Source organism: Cupressus sempervirens, chromosome 9, assembly GCF_028749045.1.
Source record: "Cupressus sempervirens isolate cs-2001-9-10 chromosome 9, ASM2874904v1, whole genome shotgun sequence".
NCBI lineage: Eukaryota > Viridiplantae > Streptophyta > Pinopsida > Cupressales > Cupressaceae > Cupressus > Cupressus sempervirens.
The window spans coordinates 544,004,296-544,024,753 of record NC_143126.1 but is presented as its reverse complement, the minus strand read 5'-3'; the positions used below and the strand labels follow the sequence as shown (position 1 = coordinate 544,024,753).

General features: G+C 31.4%; 2 protein-coding genes across 2 annotated transcripts; both read left to right on the top strand.

Moving 5' to 3' along the window:
* Positions 1 to 1,088: 1,088 nt before the first annotated feature.
* LOC149539787 (serine carboxypeptidase II-3-like) lies at positions 1,089 to 3,986 on the top strand. The gene is made up of 9 exons (XM_089799350.1): positions 1,089 to 1,452; positions 1,581 to 1,688; positions 1,789 to 1,884; positions 2,044 to 2,136; positions 2,213 to 2,295; positions 2,894 to 3,160; positions 3,298 to 3,437; positions 3,546 to 3,638; positions 3,737 to 3,986. Exons 1-9 carry the CDS (start codon positions 1,089 to 1,091, stop codon positions 3,984 to 3,986), a joined length of 1,494 nt encoding a protein of 497 aa, XP_089655476.1.
* A 10,697-nt stretch (positions 3,987 to 14,683) lies between these two features.
* Positions 14,684 to 17,672, top strand: LOC149539786 (serine carboxypeptidase-like 26). The gene is made up of 9 exons (XM_089799349.1): positions 14,684 to 15,047; positions 15,176 to 15,283; positions 15,384 to 15,479; positions 15,638 to 15,730; positions 15,806 to 15,888; positions 16,584 to 16,850; positions 16,990 to 17,129; positions 17,239 to 17,331; positions 17,423 to 17,672. The coding sequence occupies exons 1-9, from the start codon at positions 14,684 to 14,686 to the stop codon at positions 17,670 to 17,672; spliced, it is 1,494 nt and encodes a 497-aa protein (XP_089655475.1).
* The last annotated feature ends 2,786 nt before the right edge of the window (positions 17,673 to 20,458 follow it).

Sequence of the window (20,458 nt, the reverse complement as noted above, 5' to 3'; positions counted from 1 at the left end):
TTACACCAATTACAAACTTTTAGTTTAAACTCATAATTGTTTAAGTGTAGATTGTATTGTTTTAGCTCCATTGCCAATTTTATCAACAAGCATATTTATCATTGTCTCACAATATATCACATAGATATTTATTTTCTTAAGTATTATGATTCATGTAAGATTGGTTTGCAATATGAATGTGTGCATGCTACATCAAGGAAATTTGTGCAAAAGAACAAAAAAATGGTTCTACCTTTGGTTGTGTATAACATTGTTTCTATCTACTTGAACATTGTCTTGAAGTTTCCAATTTTAATTTCTATGATGCTACAAGCTTATGTGGTAGTTCTAAGAATTGATCTACTTCACCAAGAATCTTGTTGTCTTTATCTCAAGTTGATAACCCTACCCTTGAGAAATAGGTTTGATCTCTAAGATTGGAAGAAGAGTGACTTAGATCACCAAAATATTTTATAAATTTTTGTTTTTTGGTTGCAATAGGTCTATGCACTTTGCCATTGTGTTAAATTCCACTTTCCCTCCTCAACAAAAATTCTTTCCTTACAATTGCAATATACTAATCTTATGATAAATATTCTCCAAAATAAATTAAAAATAACTTTAAGAATTCATAATTAAAAAGTTGATTATAATAAAAAATTCATAATTTAATGCTCTTATCTACAAATTCATTCTCTATTATCCAGTTGACAAGGGGTAGAAATAATTGTGGCTGTGTATCGAGAAGCGTGAACAACAAGATTTCTAAAATACAAGCATTTCCAAAAACTTATTTTTATTTATGTCCCCTTTCATCATATGCTTCTGTCCCTTTAGCCTCCATATTCCAAATGGGCTCATAGTTTTTATTATTTTTCACCATATAAAATGAATGTGCTGATTACAAACGAATTCGACATTATTCACTCAAAAATGAATGCAAGGAAGCCAAATGGCAATCAACAGCTCGTTGGATTGTTTTCAAATGTTTGTTTGCCGCCAACTTTTGTCTACTGCATTGTTTTGCTCCGCCTAAGTTTATACTCTTAACTGGATCTACTTATTTATCTCAAACCTCTCTTCCTCACCAGGCAAATCATCTTCTCAAGATGAAAAATCTGAAAACCCAATTGTTAGTCTCACTTTTATCTCTACTCATTGCCCATTCTCAGCAGCTTAGTCACAATCAAGTTTTCTCTGAATTTTTAGAGAAAATTAGGAGGTCTGCTCTGGAAAGCCAGCCACAAGGATGGACGCCCCCTTCCATTGATTTCAATCATACTTATCCTCAGGATGGATTGCAGGAGAAAGACATGATAACTTCTCTGCCTGGCCAACCAGAAAATATAACATTTGCACAGTATTCTGGATATGTTACAGTGGATTCAAAGGCAGGAAGAGCTCTTTTCTACTATTTTGCAGAGGCTGCTCAAGGCCCATCTACTAAGCCACTCCTCCTCTGGCTCAATGGAGGTATTATTGTTATTGCTATTCTTACTGTCTTACCTTTCAATCTTCATATCATAGAATAATCCTTTATTATGTAATGCTCTGATTAGATAAAGTGGGATATGGTACTAATGTTGTGAGATTATTATCAGGGCCAGGATGTTCGTCATTTGGATTTGGGGCAATGACTGAGCTTGGACCGTTCCGAGTTCAATCTGATAACGCCACACTTTCTAGCAATCCCTATGCCTGGAACCAAGGTATTCTTTTTCTTCTTTTTTATATGCTGACCCACATTCACATTTTCTCTTCACAATTGATGTTTCTTATTAACTTTCATTTCAATCCATTTTGTGGCAGTGGCGAATACTTTGTTTTTGGAGTCACCTGCTGGAGTTGGGTTTTCTTACTCCAACACCACCTCTGATTATGATATCGCTAATGATATCAACACTGGTAATTTGGTCTGAGTCTTATTACGAGTATGGCTACCCTAAACACCACACATTAAGTAGAAATTTTGAACATGAATGTACACACATTTATCTCCAGAGAGATTTTGTTTTCAATTTTACTAATGAAATATACAACGTCAATGTAATGTAAAAATTGTAGCTCGGGACGCATACATATTTCTACTGAATTGGTTTGAGAGGTTTCCACAATATAAGAATAGAGAGTTCTACATTGCAGGAGAAAGCTATGCTGGTAAGTCTTACAACTCTCTAATATAGAAATACATAAATATAAACAATGAATACTCATGTAATCCTTTTTTGTGTAGGATTTTATATTCCTGAATTGGTAGACACCATTCTTAAGAATAATAATTCTCGTACATCGATTATAAACCTCAAAGGAATTATGGTACGTGGATTCCTCTCTCTCTACTTTTACACTTTCTTGTGCTGCTACATACTAAATGGTGTAGTGTATATTTGATTAATTTATACAGGTACAGTTTTCTAGATTCAATTGGACAAGTTTATTTGTATTAGTGTTTGGATCATATTCAATGATCTACTATCAGAACGAAAGGGAGCTGAAAGAGATCAGTTTATAGTTTTTATATATATTTTAAAAAATAGTAATAATCATTTAAATTAATAAAATATTTATTAATTTTATTTTGTTCAATTTATAGTGTGTTTTGAAAGTTAATTGATTTATTTTAATATATTATTTAAATTTTACAATTAAATTCGGTATTTTTTTCCTTAAAAAGATTCTATATCATAAATTTGATATTTGATATTCATTAATATTGTATTATCTTACTAGCTTATAATTTTATTTGTGGTATAATTCATTCATAGTTAGAAGATTGATCTACAGTTTTGATAGTATTTTTTCCTTTTCTAATAATAAGTAAAATACATGTCACATATGTATTCATAGAAATACTATATATTAAGCTTATAGACAATTACAAATATTAATGTATTGCAAATTTGTCTCTATATAGATTGGAAATGGATTAATCAACCCAGAGACGGATGATTGCGGGATGGTTGACTATGCATGGTCACATGCATTAATTTCAGATGAGGAGTATGCAAATTATCGTTGTATTGCATCTAATTCAAGCCATCAAACTCAAAGACAAGGATTTTACTCTCAATCAGAATCATATAGGGGAGAAATAAACATCTATAATATATATGCACCACTTTGTCCTTCTCATCCGGCACCCATATGGAGATTTTCTAACTTTAGATCTTCTACTTTGACAGTAAAATAAATTTACATAAGTACATCCATGTTTTCTTTCTAAAATATTTAAATTTATTTGTGAAGTCTAGTAATATTGCTCATCATGTGATTAAATTTACAAAATATTAAAAAAAAATTACATTATCTCCATTACAGGAAGATTCCCCTATGAATGGAATAGATGGATATGATCCTTGTAGTTCTGGTTATGTACTTGCCTACCTTAACACACCTAAAGTGCAAAGTGCTCTTCATGCAAATGTGACAAGCTTGCCTTATCTTTGGGAAGAATGCAGGTACGATTGAAAATACAATTCTTATAAGTTGGGATACTTGTTTGATCTTATATAAAGCTTATAAGAGCATCATATTAACTTTATATACTAATATTTTGTGCCAAACAGTAATGTGCTCACATACAATAGCATAAATGTGACTACTATGCTACCAATCTATCAAAGAATGATGGTAGCGGGATTGAGAATACTAGTATACAGGTATAAGGAAAAAAATAACTTCTTTAAAATGTTATTACTACTATTATTTATATTGATATCCTTAATTGATAATATGTAATATGTACTATTGGTTGTAGTGGAGATATAGATGGAAGGCTACCAGTGACTAGTACAAGATATTCAATTAATGTAATGAATCTACCAATTGAGAAAGCATGGTATCCATGGATGGATGGAGATATTGATGTAGCTGGTTATAGTGTAATTTACAAAGGATTGATATTTGCAACAGTAAGAGGAGCAGGGCATGAAGTTCCAAGCTATCAACCATCAAGAGCATTGACCATGACCAAATACTTTTTGGCAGGAAAACCTCTCCCATCATAAGAATGACATGCATTTGAAATTTTATATTGGTATTTAAATATTTTAGAACTACTACTATGATTAGTAGATTCTATTAATGATGGATATTTCTCAATAAAGTTAATGGTTTCATTTCAAGTTATAAAAGATTTGTGATTTAATTATGTTTGTTTAATTTGTTATGATTTTAAATTAGGTAAAGGGAGTATTAAGATATACAATGTGAATAATATGAAGATTTATATAAAAAATGTATATGATTATATGTGAAATTATGTGAGTTATATTGTTTTTTTTTTAATAAAGAACTTCTTAAAGAAAATATTAAATTATAGTTCTTTAAAAAATAATAAAATTATATAATGAATCTTTATTATTATAAACAAATTTTCTTAAGATTAAATTAATCAAGTTACTAGTGAAAATTAATAATGACAATTACAAATTAAATAAGATTCTTGCATTTTCTATATTTAAAAATATAGAAACTGCATGCAAAGAACAATACTCTATTATTGTGCTATGAGTGAAAATAAATAATCTTTAATATAAAGTTAAATTTGAATAATTTATGACCTAAAAATGTTAACTTCATGCGGGTGTCCTACTTTTGATTTTATTCTAGATATAAATTCTAGTAGTGTTTAATTTATATGCTTGGGTATATTTATAGGTTTAAATTCCTTGACTATCACAATTTAATCTTAGTGTGTACTTTATTGTGGCAAATTAAAAAGGTTCATAAAATCTTGATGTTTTTACATACGACTTTAGATAATGAAGATATATGTTTATAGTCGTTGTTCTAGTTTTTCGATAGTGAAGATATATGTTGTAGTATATGTTATTTGTGCAATGATTAAAAAAAAGTGGTAATTTCAAAGTATTGTCCAAGCAATATTCCATGTTCTCTATTAGCTATTTGCTTTGATAACAAAAAAACCTGCACAATTCATCCAATGCTTTTCACAAATGCCCCAATAATCTGCACTATTGATTTTGATAAACTTGCACAATTGATCTCCTATTGATTCTAATAAACTTGCACAATAGATCTAACCACTAACTATTTTTCTCAAAACAATAGAAAACTATTAGCTTCTAGATAATTTTCTAATAGACTTTAATCTCTAGAATCTAATTTACAATAACTAAGTCATAAGCAATAAATTTCCTAATCATTCTTTTTAAAATAAAATAAAAACATACCCAGCATATATTTTAATACTAATAAAGTAGAACTTCTAAAAATCAACTTTCATTTAATGAAGAAAAAATTGAAGTTGAAATACATTAGATTACAAATAATAATAAAAAAGGAAAAACATTCCAAGTAACATTATAGAATAGCCCAAATTAAACCGAAACATAACTTGTTTTACTTAATACTATTTCAAGGTGTAAGACAAGTCATTCTTCAAGATTTCCAAATGAATAAATTACAACCAAAGCGATCAGAATCACAATGTTTATAATCGCAATCTTATGCCAGTGGTGTCTCAATCCTGCCAGCACAACCGCCTTGCATGAATTACAGTCATAACACAGCTGCTTATTACTCCATGTTTTGCAGTCCAGATCTGTTGAAGTCGTGTTGCTTGTTGTGTTATAAGTCCAATACGTCAAATAATTGATCGTAAACCCGCAAAAGGTTGGAGGCTTGCAGCACCCTGACTGCAATTTTCAATTCAAATTTCACATGTTATTAGTACATAAACATGAGGACCAAGTAGACCCAGAGCAGCCATGTGACCCTGCAACAGCCACCCACCAAACCGGCAAGAGACACGATCATAAGAAAAGCTCCAAGTGCCATTGTGAAGACTTTTCAAATTCACTTATATCCGCCTTGGTTGCGAACCATATTCATCCGCACAAATGTGGCAAAATTAAGTAATACAGTAAAGAATTTAGGATAAAGGGTAAGAAACCTTGGAAACCTAAGATAGAGAATCTAAATGTTCATATTATCAATAATAAGAGCTTTGTTCAGTTGAAAATTTATTATCATTTTTATAAGAAACATAGATAGAACAATTGTAGTTATTAGACACATGATTTTGAAAAATCAAAGATTTGAGGATATTCAGAAAGACATTCCTTAGGACTTGTACAATAGGTTAACTAACAGGAAAAGAAGAGTAGCTGAAGAGGATAGAGGAATAATGGAAAATCAAATTAGAAAACTCTATAAAGCTAATAATGACGAGGATATGAAAATGATAATGAAAGGTATTGAGTCCTTGTTGAAGAACAAGAAAAGAACAATTTTGCTAATGGGTGGAAATTATGAGCAAGTGAATGAGGAAACAAAGAAAATAATAGTTGAATTCATGACCTTTACACTCATTATTGCTAAATAGAGCAAGGATTCAGGGGAAGGGATCCCTATGTCAGAAGAGAAAAGTGCACCTACATTTGTAAAATGGGCAGCCAAAGACACTGGGACTAATACTATACAAGTGGACAATACATTGATAATAGTTGATGAAAATGAAGACTCGTTTAAGGCTTATGGCACCAGCATTGTTGGCAATATCACTATCACTGGCTACTCTAGTTTAGAAGAAGAAGTAGATGAAGAACGGGAGAAAAAAAAGAATGAGAAAGAAGAGAAAGAGTGAAAAGAAGAAGAGAAAATAAATAAAGAGGATGAAGGAAAGAAGAAGAAAGAAGAAGAGGAAAAGAAAAGGAATAAAGATGAAGAGAAATAGAAGAAAGAAGAATAAAGGAAGAGAAAGGAAGAAGAAATGAGGAGGAAAGAAAAGAAAGAAAAAGATGAAAGAATAAAGCACAACTGGAAGGTTGTGATGCATCAATCAATATTCCAACCTCAGCTCAAGCATGTCACAATAGAATTTGATAAAGTAGTATTCTAGTATGAGGATGACATTCTATTACCTCCACCTGTGAAACACAAGTCTTATATGATAACAACACTATCCATTATATTTAATGATGATGATCATCACCATAAAGGACTTATCTCTAAGAAAACTATTGGAGAAGAATAAAAAGGTTATAAATATTGAGAAATACTTGGAAAAGGTTGTTGAGAGAATTCAGAAGATAGTCATAGCCAAAGTGATAGAGTGAGACATACAAGTAAGAATAGAAGAGTTAGTGAAACTTTTTGATGAAGAATATGATAGAAATTTTTTTAGCACTCCCCTTAGGATTCTTGGCAAGGGCTTAACCACCTCCTATGTACTATAAGTTGATTGGTTGTGCGAAGCATTGAAAGATCAATCTTTTGGTGCAGTGACAACCCCACTCTAATAAGTGGTATTAGAGATTGGTCATAGGTTTGAATCCTCAAACTCTTAGGTAACACTAAGGGGGAGATTGTTGTAAAAAATTTTAGCTCTCCTCTTGAGATTTATGAAAAGGGATTAATCACCTCCTATGTACTATAAGTTGAGTGGTTGTATTGGGAATTGATAGATTGGTCTTTTGGTGCAACAACAACCCCATTCTAACAGAATATACTAATATATCAGACATTGTAGTAGTTAAAACATAAATCAATCATGACACACCATTTTTTGCTATTGTGTCCAACAATGTGAGAAGTGATTTGCAAATCCTTGATACTATAATCAAGGAATTAAGAAGATGCATAGATGAAGGAAGGAGATTGTAAGGACAATGCTCTATGTCATACAATTATCTAAAAGATATGAATGATGAAATCAACACAAAGGTTAATAAACTTCAGAGACTGACATCAACATTGCAATAGCTGAGTATTGTGATTGAAGATCTTAAGGCCATAGTTTCAAAAGTTCATGATGACATCAAAATCATTGAACTTAGGAAATAAGGGCAACCAAATAGTTCTTTCTACTCAGAGAATATCTAACATTAAAGGTCAACAATGTGTAAAAGAAGTTGGAAGTACGCCTTGCAGATGAGGCATCTTATGAGAAGTTTGCATACATTGATTTAAATATAGTCGAAGTACAATCCCATGGATTGTCTGTGCTACTTAGCACAACAGAGGTGGTAAGAGATACTTGGCAAAAGGAATTTGAGTTTCTAAAGAAATTTTTTGTAGATAGATTGTCTAGGATCTCAACTTAAGAAGAGGTAACAAATTTTGACTTGTATATCAATTTTTTGACACCTTTTTCATTGATGTCAAAGGGGGAGAAGTAAAGGAAAATTTTATATTGTAATAGGATTGTATATATAATATGATGTATGTCAAAAGGGAGAGTAATATCTATGCAAATTGTATTGTATATTGTAATAGGAGTAATAAGGAAAGATGGTTATAAATTGAAGTGATCTAGTATTGTTATATTTTGAGATTTTGTAAAGGACAAATTTTGAAGAAAGTTTTTGTACAACATTTTGGGACTTAGCCAATTTTCCCATATGTTGTCATCAATACCAAAGGGGAATATTTTTGGCAATATGGACAAGTAAGGTAAGTTGCTAGATTGTTGGACTTGTCATTTATGTCAACATACACCTTGTGTAAAGAAGGCACTATGTACAAATGAAGTCTATACAATTAGACGCAAAAAATTTCTAAGCACCAGATAGTTATCTAGTAGACTAGAGATGGTTTTGATGTATACAAATGATAGATATATTATTGGCATGTGTACAGTTAAGGATATATAGTAAAATATGTCAAGGTAATGTGACTAAGTGTGCAAGTTAGTACAATTCACTTAAAGTGCATGAAGGAATAATAAAAGAATATCTTAATTAAAAAAGAAAATTAATTGTGCATGAATGAATTAATTATTATAATTTTAGACTGGTGGTGATAGAAACCCTAAAGGGTAATTAGATTCTATATTAGAGGCTTTTGGGGTCATTATTTAGGGGAGAGTTTTTCAGACACAGATTTCAGGACACACACAAGTTTGAAGAGAAAATCAGAGGGTTTGGAAAAGAAGGGAAGTTTTTTGTAGCTTGAAGGGTTTCACTTGCAGTAGGAATCTTTATCTAGCTGCCACTGTTTAGCATCAGATCCAGGTAGGATCTCGTGGTTTAATTCTATAGTAGTTTTCGCTTTTCAAGTTTCTGTCTGCTCTGTGTCTTTTGCATGTGTTGTTTTTCGGGTATGCAATATTGTTCTTGTTTGGGAAATATCTGTACATGGCTTAGATGGATACTTCATTGAATTTATTTTAGAGGATTGCGTAAGATTGAATAAGAAATCAAACACTACGAGAATCTATTAGATAATTGAAATAGGGTTTGAGGTTTAAAAGTAAATTTAATTGAGAAATTCGAATGTTAGATAAAACCTTTTATCGGATGGTTTGGGAAGAATTTGAAAATTGAAATAGGACTTTGTACATTATATATTTATATATATGATTAATAGAAAACTCTTCTATCAGATCATAATTGCAAGATATGTTTAAAAATATATATATATATATATATAATTTTTGGAAAAATGGTTTTCTTTATTATTATTTATTTTTGCATATAAAAAAAATTAAAAAAATATTAAATTGGGGAGGGGCGGGTTTTACCCCAGCCCCTACCCCCCTTACCTTTTTGTTGGGCGGCATAACTGCTGCCGTAGCAAGGACTGCTGCAACAACAGCAGTACTATGTACTGCTGCTGCGGCAACAGCTTGCTACTGCAGAGCTGCTGCCGGCCCAGCAGAGGCTGCGGCCAAAAGCCGGCGGGCTTTAAACATTTTTTTATATTTTTGTTTTTTTTAAATTGTAATTTAATTATAATTTAATAAATTTAAATTGTTAAGTTTAGATTATGTTAAATTTTAATTATTATTTGTTAATAATTTTATTGATAAATCTTATTAACATTTAATAATTTAATATAATTGCTATTTTATCTGAGATTGTTAAATAATGGTAATTATTTAAGAAGATGTGAATTGTTTTTATTATTAATTAATGACATTAATTTTTAATAAAATCGCAATTATTTTACTCAAAGATCAATAGGTATTGCCGTAATAATTTTAGTAAATAGTTATGCTAAATTATTACTGAAAATTGATTTAAATCAATTAGGGGTAGTTCTATACTTTATTCGAATAAATGATTGGGTTAAGTTATAAGGGCGATACTGAGAATCTTGTATACTTGAAAACGCACATTGAAAACAAAACTGAAACTTTACTTGTAACTCAAACTATAAAACTGTATTGTTTTGCTTGTATGGTCTATGCTTTGGAATTTTGGAGTTGATTAGATGTTGAATAGTCTAGGACGTACACCAGAGGTTTTATGGAATTTCTTTGATACTATTTTGTGGTTGGAAGTCATGATGTGCTTTGTGATTCAAAATTGAGATTATATTTATGAGGTTTACTCTATGGAACATTTATGTGTACTTGGGTTTAGAGAACCAATTTGCTTTCGGGTTGCCTGTTAAGGAACCGAGTTTGATCTTTATGGGTGTTGTGGTATGGGACACAATTGTGTTTTTATGTGCTTAGGAGAGGTTGTCTAGGTACGTGACTTGGGAGTGGCTTGCATAGGGGTCCGGGACCCAAAGTGGTCAGTACCAGGGTAACCTAATGCAAGTTGTGTAATAAGTGATAATCTAGTAATGAAAAATCTTTGGGGGGAAAACAAATTAAAAAGATAAGTTAGAGATATTTGATCCACCTATCCCTTAAGTGCTTGTATAGACTAAGGATGGGAATGAGATGAGTGCCTCGTCTTCTTGAGAGGGATTTTTGGTTTCCATATGTGTGATGTTGAGGGTCCGGGGTTCAGAGTAACCAGTCCAGGGTAACTCAATGCTTGAGGGTCCGGGGTCTATTAAGAGATCAGTCCAGGGTAACTCAAGCAACCATGTGATGACACTCCCTAGTATGTAGCCTGAGTCTCCTCTGTAGATTTGTGTATCTCTGGTAGTGTACTTATTGTTGGATGTGGTGTATCTATTGTTGGATGTGTTTATTGTGGTTACTTACTTTCATTGATGATGATTGGTGATTCATGGATGATGCACTTTTGACATGTGGCTTTTGACTTGAGGTGATTGTCTTTTGTTGACTTTATCTTGTGATCTTGGTATTTGGTTTATACTTGGTTTGTGAATGATGTTTGGTTATGTGGTGTCGGTATTGGATTGAGTGTTCTTACTTCTGGATTATTTTATCTTCTTGAGTAGTATGTGTTACCTTTGAGGTAGTTGTGGCTATTAGGGGTACCTTGCCTAGGAATGTTTTATGTTTGATAGCTGTATGTGGATCGTTCATTATCTTCCCTGCACGGTGGGAGTGGAAGCCTGACTAGGTAACCATGCGATCGGGAGGTAGTGCCTTCTTACCATTTGGGTTCCCCTCACATTGCTAGCTTTTGGATGTTCGTTGCAGAAGATGTAACTTTATCATTCTTATTTCTTATCTCAGAGACTTCTTTTCAGATGATGTATATATGTTATCATGTATTCTGATGTATTGTATCTTTTCTCACATACCCTGCGACATGTGCAGTGGATGTTATTAATTGGATGTACTTTCATTGTATTAGTTATACTTATGCATTTTCTTATGCGATCTTGTATCGGTTATTTCTTTATGATCATGAGAAATTGTACTTGGAAACTTAAACTAATTAATTTAAAATTATTAAATGTGACTCAATGTAAAGGAACCTTTGAGGAATTGAAACTATATCTGTAATTGCAAATGTGTATTTGTTGTGTATGTTCTTATTGCTTCCGCATTAATGTTATCTTGATGTTGTTTAAACTTTAAAAAAAAAATAGTTCAGTAAACATTGTAACATGTTAGGTTTATTTCTCTTGGGTTCCTGAGCGGGGTGTTACAGGAGTTATGCAATAAACACCAATAAAGGAAGTGTATAGAGGAGAACAAAGCATATTAGTTATTGGGTAATCATGGTTTAAGAATTATTTTGCTTATGAAAAAATTACTTAACTAATTAGGGATAACATACTAGATGTTAACCCTAAGTTAGCAAGAACTAATTTTATATTTATCCAAGTGTGTGAAAGCTTGATGGTTGACTAGGTAGTTTTGATTAAATGTAAAGGTATGAAGCACAGATTGTATTATGCGAAGTAATGTCCAAGTTTAATGTGACATGTGAAGCAATATGTGAACTATATTGATATGAATTATGATGTATGATAAGAGGTATTTGAAGAGTAGAAAAGGAAAGATCAAATATCAGGAGTAACAAGTATTTGTATCTATCTCTTTTGTGTAAAGGAATTATATTATATAATTGCATTTTTTGGTAGTGGTCTCATCTTGGATCCATTGGGTAACTATATATACCAACTCCTAATAGGGTTGAAGAAACTCCTAACAGGATTTAGGCCTTTAATAAGGCCTATCCCTCTAACAAGGACAAAGACACTATATGTATGTAACAAATTCTTAACACGGTCTATTGGTGCACACAATTTTTGGTTAACTTCCTACAAACTAGCCTACTCAATGCTGAGATTTATCAACACAATTTTAGCCAATGAAGAAGATCATATCACATCTTTGTTCAATCTCCACACTTTAGGCTCTGTAAGAGGTTGTTCCTTAACTAGACATGATGCCCATGCTTATGAATTTGGACTTAGTGATACTCTTGAGTTGGAAAATGTATTCTCAAGGAGAAATCATGATTATAAGGTTCTATTCCATTTAGAATGCTTTAAAATATGAAATATAGATGAGAATGGATGAATGATATGTAGATGATTAAGGTAAAGAACAACAACAACATGCAATTGTATATCAACTCAAATGAATCAAATATAATTATAAAATCTTGTCTGACATCTCTTGGCTACAAAATCAAATATAATTATAAAATCTTGTCTAACATCTCTTGGCTAGTGCCCACCATATTTCTAATTTGGCTCGACTCCCCACTCAATAAGAATGAACTAAACATTGCAGAATTCTAATTAATCTATAACACTTACCTCTAACACGACTCTCCTGAGACTTCTTTGTTCTCAATTGAATTTGAGAGATCATAATCGCACAAATTGTGTAAACTAATTTTGATTATGAATGTATTTATAATACTCCTAAGCTCTTGGACCTTTCTTTGGCAAATTCAGCGGGAATCTTATATGGTATAAAAATATTTGGTGAAGCTCGTCTAATCATGACACATCTTATGTAGTTTTTGAGGTGAAATGGTCTAGATTTAAAATACATATTTTGACAAATGGAAAGTGAATTGGTTGCCTCTTTCAAAATTTATTTATAATACCAAGGGTGAATTAATTGTGTCCAATAAGACATGCTCAAAAATCGTGGTGAAATTGCTAGAATTAAGCCTATCCTAAAAATTGAATCCATTGGCAACCACATTGGAGTGCGACACAATGATGTATAACCAAATTGGCAATTAGCCTAGGTGGTGAATCCAATAAGTGGAAAAATCCAATGACATGGCCAGCCTCGTATGTGGTTTTCATTTGCCAAATCCATGTTCATTGACTAGCAAAATTCACTGAATGGTGAATATTTGCCACTAATGAAAACCCTAGTAGAAAACAAGAATGATGAATCCTTTCAAACAACCATGGTTGTTTCTTTAGGATATTCAATTCCAAGGGCTTTATATTTTTTTGAGAGGGTTATCCCTGGTGGATGTAGAAGAGTGAGGGCCTTTAGTAGCTGATTGAACATGACCAATCTTAGGGTTATTAAACTCCACCATTGGACAAAGGTTAGAACCAACCTACATAATTAGGCCTAAATAAAAACTATAATGGTGGAGGATAATCTTTTGATGCAAAGGAAGGCCCCCATTGCTTTGAACTTTAGATATTGACTGAGATAGAGAAGAAAAAGTCTAATATGAGAAATTTAACTTGGTATAATAGAGAAAATTACTGAACATGGGAAAGATGTGAGAATGAAACATCTTAAATCTACCCTTAAGACTGGTGAACTTGTTCAACACCATTGCAACATCTTCCCACTCACCCAAAACTCATGTATGTTAGACTTATGAACTACAACTGTGAGATACTTTCACCTAGGCCAAGAAATCACTTAATGTCCAATTTGATATGTTTTTCTCTTGTTGAATAATGGATTATGACTAACTTTTTACCATGAATGTGTATGGCCCATAGATTTTTGTTTAGTGTTTGGAAATTACACCAATTACAAACTTGATTTCAATTTAAACTCATAATTGTTTTAGTGTAGAATGTATTGTTTTAAAATTCCATTGTCACTTTTATCAACAAACAGATTTATCACTGTCTCATAATATATCACATATATATTTTTATTTTCTTAAGTATTATGATTCATGATAGATTGGTTTGCAATATGAATGTGTATGCTATGTTAAGGGAATTTGTGCAAAAGAACAAAAAAAAAAATTGGGTCTACCTCTGGTTATGTGTATAACATTGTTTCTATCTAATTGAGCATTTACATTCTGTAGCCTCCAAGTTCTAATATGCCAAAAAACTTATTTTTATTTATGTTCCTTTCCACCATATGCTTCTGTCCCTTTATGTTATTTCTCACCATATCCAATGAATGTGCTAATTACAAACGAGTTCGACATTATTCACTCAAAAATGAATGCCAAATGGCAATCAACAACTCGTTAGATTGTTTTCAAATGTTTGTCTGCCGCCAACTTTTGTCTACAACTCTTCTGGTTTGCTCCGCATAACGTACTCTGCCAGCTGTTTACTCTTAATTGGGTCTACTTATTTATCTCAAACCTCTCTTCCTCACCAGGCAAATCATTTTCTCAAGATGAAAAATCTAAAAACCCAATTGTTAGTCTCACTTTTATCTCTACTCATTGCCCATTCTCAGCAGCTTAGTCACAATCAAGTTTTCTCTGAATTTTTAGAGAAAATTAGAAGGCCTTCTGTGGAAAGCCGGCCACAAGGATGGACGCCCCCTTCCATTGATTTCAATCATACTTATCCTCAAGATGGATTGCAGGAGAAAGACAAGATAACTTCTCTGCCCGGCCAACCAGAAAATATAACATTTGCACAGTATTCTGGATATGTTACAGTGGATTCAAAGGCAGGAAGAGCTCTTTTCTACTATTTTGCAGAGGCTGCTCAAGACCCATCTACTAAGCCACTCCTCCTCTGGCTCAATGGAGGTATTATTGTTATTGCTATTCTTACTGTCTTACCTTTCAATCTTCATATCATAGAACAATCCTTTATTATGTAATGCTCTGATTAGATAAAGTGGGATATGGTACTAATGTTGTGAGATTATTATCAGGGCCAGGATGTTCATCATTTGGAGTGGGGGCAATGACTGAGCTTGGACCATTCCGAGTTCAATCTGATAACGCCACACTTTCTAGCAATCCCTATGCCTGGAACCAAGGTATTCTTTTTCTTCTTTTTTATATGCTGACTCACATTTACATTTTCTCTTCACAATTGATGTTTCTTATTAACTTTCATTTCAATCCATTTCGTGGCAGTGGCGAATACTTTGTTTTTGGAGTCACCTGCTGGAGTTGGGTTTTCTTACTCCAACACCACCTCTGATTATGATATCGCCAATGATATCAACACTGGTAATTTGGTCTGAGTTTTATTATGAGTATGGTCACACTTAAACATCACACACTAAGTAGAAATTTTGAACATGAATGTGCACACATTTATTTCTAGAGATTTTCTTTTCAATTTTACTCATGAAATATACAACATCAATTTGATCGGTAAACTATAGCTCGGGATGCGTACATATTTCTACTGAATTGGTTTGAGAGGTTTCCACAATATAAGAACAGAGAGTTCTACATCGCAGGAGAAAGCTATGCTGGTAAGTCTTACAACTCTCTAATATGGGAATACATAGATATAAACAATAAATTCTCATGGACTCCTTTTTGTGCAGGATTTTATATTCCTGAATTGACAGACACCATTCTCAAGAATAATAATTCTCATACATCAATTATAAATCTCAAAGGAATCATGGTAAGATTCCTCTCTCTAATTTTACACATTCTTGTGATGCTACATCCTATAAGCGTAGTGGTGATATATGTTATTTTGTTGATTAGTTTAGATAGTTAAATGTGTTTTGGATTTAATTGTTTAAATTTATTTATATTAACTTTTGGGTCATATTTAATGATCTATTATTAAAAGGAATGAAAGAGAGCTGAAAGAGATTAGTTTATAGTTTTAATATATATTTTATTAAAATAGTAGTATTTGTCAAGATTAGTTAATATTATTTATTATTGATTAAGTTTGAGTAGATTTGAATCCCAAAACTCTCATATAGGAGGTTCACAATTTATCATTGTGTTGTGGGCTCTTTCCTAAAATTGTCTATTAGTTTTATTTTATTTTATTTATTGTATTTTAAAAAACTAATTAGTTTAGTATATGATTTTAATTTTACAAATACATAAATTATACATGTTTTTCTTCACAATATTGTATATTATAATTTGATGTTTTCTATTAAAAATTATTTTATTATTGTAGATAATTTTATTTGTTGGTCATAGTTAGAAGAATTTTATCTATAGTTTTAATAATAATTTTCCTCTTTCAAATAATGAGTAAAATACACATGTTTTCATAGAAAAATACTATAAATACTATATTAATCTCATAGACCATTAAAAATGTTGATTTATTGTGAATTTTTGTTCATATAGGTTGGAAATGGATTGATCAACTTTGACACGGATCAATGTGGGTTCGTTGACTATCAATGGTCACATGCATTAATTTCAGATGAGCAGTATGAGAATTCTCGTTGTATTGCAGCCAATTCAAGCCATCAAACTCAAAGACAAGGATTTTACTCTCAATCAGAATCATATAGGGGAGAAATAAACATCTATAATATATATGCACCACTTTGTCCTTCCCATCCCGACCCCATATGGAAATTTTCTGACTTTAGATCTTCTTCTTTGACAGTAAGAAATAAATTTACATAAGTATATCCATGTTTTCTTTCTAAAATGTTTAAGCTTATTTATTTCCAAGTCTAATAATGTTGGCTCATGTTATAAAGCTTACACAATATAAAGCATTGTTAGATTGTTTCCATTACAGGAAGCTGTCCCTATGAATGGAGTAGATGGGTATGATCCTTGTAGTCCTGGTTATGTACTTACCTACCTAAACACACCTAAAGTGCAAAGTGCTCTTCATGCAAATGTGACAAGCTTGCCTTATCCTTGGGGAGAATGCAGGTACGGTTAAAAATATAATTCTTGTTAGCTAGGGTAGTTGATTGATCTCAAGTAATGCTTATTAGATCATCATATTAACTACAATGAACTAATATTTTGTGCCAAACAGTGATGTGCTCACATATAATAGAATAAATGTGACAACTATGTTACCAATATATGAAAGAATGATGGTAGCAGGATTGAGAATACTAGTCTACAGGTACAAGGAAGAAAATAACTTCTTTAAAATGATATTACTACTATTATTTATATTGATATCCTTAATTAATAGTGTGTACTATTGGTTGTAGTGGAGATGTAGATGGAAGGGTGCCAGTGACTAGTACAAGATATTCAATTAATGCAATGAATCTACCAATTGAAAAAGCATGGTATCCATGGATGGATGGAGATATCGATGTAGGGGGTTATAGTGTGATTTATAAAGGATTGATATTTGCAACAGTAAGAGGAGCAGGACATGAAGTTCCAAGCTATCAACCATCAAGAGCATTGACCATGACCAAATACTTTTTGGATGGAAAACCTCTACCATCATAACAATGACATCCATTTGAAAATTCATGTTGGCATTTAAATAATTTTAGAATGACTACTATGATTAGTAGATTCTATTAATGACATATGTTTCCCAATATTTTTTACTGTTTCATTTCAATTTATAGGATTTGTGAAAATTATATTTGTTTGATTTGTTATGACTTTAATTATTTAAAAGGGTATTAAAATATACAATATGAGTAATATGAATATTTATATAAACAATTTATCAAATTATATGTGAAATTATTTGAGTTATATATTTCCTCTTTGTAAAAGAAGTTATTAAAGAAAAATTTGACTTGTGCTAATTTAAAACATAATAAAAATATATAAAAATAATTTTTTTAAAGAAATAATTGATGAAGTATTTGTTGGTGTTTAGATTAATACTGACATTTACAAGTGATGAATAGGGTGGTTTTATTTTCTACGTTAGAAAAGATTTTTTTTTAAAATGTAAAGAAGAATAATCTAAATTTTTGAGCAATGAGTGAAGAATGAATCATCTTTTATATAAAGTTCAATTTTAAATATTTTTGAACCTAAAAATGTTATCTCTTTGGTAGTGTACTACTTTTGATTTTATTCTAGATATAAATTCTATTAATGGTTAATTTATATGCTTGGGTATATTTTTTAGTTTTAAACTACTTAACTATGAAATTTTTATGTTAGTGTGTACTTTAGCATCAAGTTCATTCAATTTTTAATATTGTCATTTATACTAAGTAGATCAATTTGTTTTTTCATTTTTTATTTTGATGGTATCTAGGACCTGGTAGTAAATAACTGCAATATATGTTGGTAAGTAATTAGTTATCAAGGTATGGATGTTTTCATTTATGCCAATATTATCATATGGCAAGGTCGTGTGGACTTATACTCAAATTTAGTTTTGGTTTGATATGAAAAATGTCTAAGTATAATTTAGGTAAACTATCAGAGACACAATGTCTTGATCAACAAGATTCACTAGATTATATTTAAATTGGCAACAATTTTGGATAATAATTTAAACTAAAGTTTGATATTAGTATGTTCACTTGAGTTAATATATCAAGTAACATATTCTTTGGTTGGTAAATGTGAAGACAAGTCTATATTGCAAATCTTAGGATAAGAGGCAAGGATCAAGCATTTTGGTCTAAGAAATTGATTTGCCTTGTCAATTAAATTAGAAAATTCTATATCCTATATGTTAACCCTATTTTAGAAAAAATTGGTTATTAGTTTTGCAAGAGTGCTACACATTTCATCTCCAAGGTAGACTAAATAGTATAGTTGCAAGGGGATATAATAAAGATAATTTGATGATGTGAAAAATTGTATTAGTATCCACATGTAATATAATGTTATGATGACGTTTTTATTGTTAAATGTATATTATTATTTCATCTGTAGAATCAAATGTGAGATATATAGAGAGCTATATAGTAGATATCAGTACAACTATAATACAATTCCTAATAGGTTTAATACCTCTATCAAGGTCTAGCCCTATCATAAGGACCAATGTACTAAATCTCTACAAAGACTTATAATGATGTAGGAGCATCCAATGGTGTAAGGGAAATCCTATATCACCCAAAAATATGCTTAGTTTTAGTTTTAGTTTTATGTGTTTGTATTTTTGGATATCCATTTGGGCCAAATAGAGATTTCAACTCTCATAGTTCCACTATTGGTTTTTTGGGTTAGTGATTTTTAGTACCTCAGGATATGCACTAGTGCAGAAAATAGGTTATTTTGTAATTGAGCCATAATTATGATGAGTTAAAGGGTGTAAGTTGGAGGGATGATTTTAATTATAATTTAAATCATTCCAAAAAAAGGAATAAAGTCAAAAGGTTTTATTGTTGGGAAGTTATTACAGTTTTAAGTTGCTTGGAGACCCCCCTAAGAATGTTTCAAAGTCAAATTTGAGGAACTAAACCACATTGTATGAGACTAAAAAATGAGAGAAAATAAAATCTTGTCTATAGAGCTATAGATCTTTTTGAAATGTAAATGGTTTGTCAATTGGAGTCCTGGATCAAATGTTATGCCTCTCGGAAGTTGGACTACCATATATGGATTCTTTTAATTTTACATTGACTTCTAACATGTCTTCTAGAGCCTTCTATTTTGGTGGTGGATGCCAAATGGAATATTATGAAATGTATTCTTAACCTAATTCAGGCTACTTAAGGTCATTTCTTGCATTGTAAAGGCAATTTTGTGGAGTTTGGAAGAAGGTACTGTGAGAAGGGTTGTTCTCTAGAATCTAATAACATTGTAAGCCCATAAGGCATGCAATTGAGTCTATTCTTTCTATACTGAATTTAATAGCATATCATTTCTACTAATAAGATTCTCCTTTTCCTATTGTGTTCATTTTGTCTTGGGTTGCACCTTCATCATATAACAAGGTCAAACCTCCTAATAGAGAACTTTTAGATTAGTGCATTTTTGCAGGTACCATTCCCATTGGAGTTTTCCTTTGGCCAAGGCTGCCTTGAAAACAAATCACGGTGTTATGATTTTCTTACTTTTGCATGGTGTACTTTTTATTTTGATCAAATTCATTGAATTTGTCCATCATTTTTTCCTTTTATTACTTTCTTGAAACTTCTAGAAACTTCTCTTTAAATCCTTGCCTTAGATTTCTTTAAAAAATAATTTATGCATTAAATATGTTGGCTCATCAATCCTTATCATTTAGCCATTTTGACCAATCCAAAAAGTCAACTATGTTAGCTTCAAAACTTGATTCTTTCATAATTATTATTTTGTTGACACTTAGT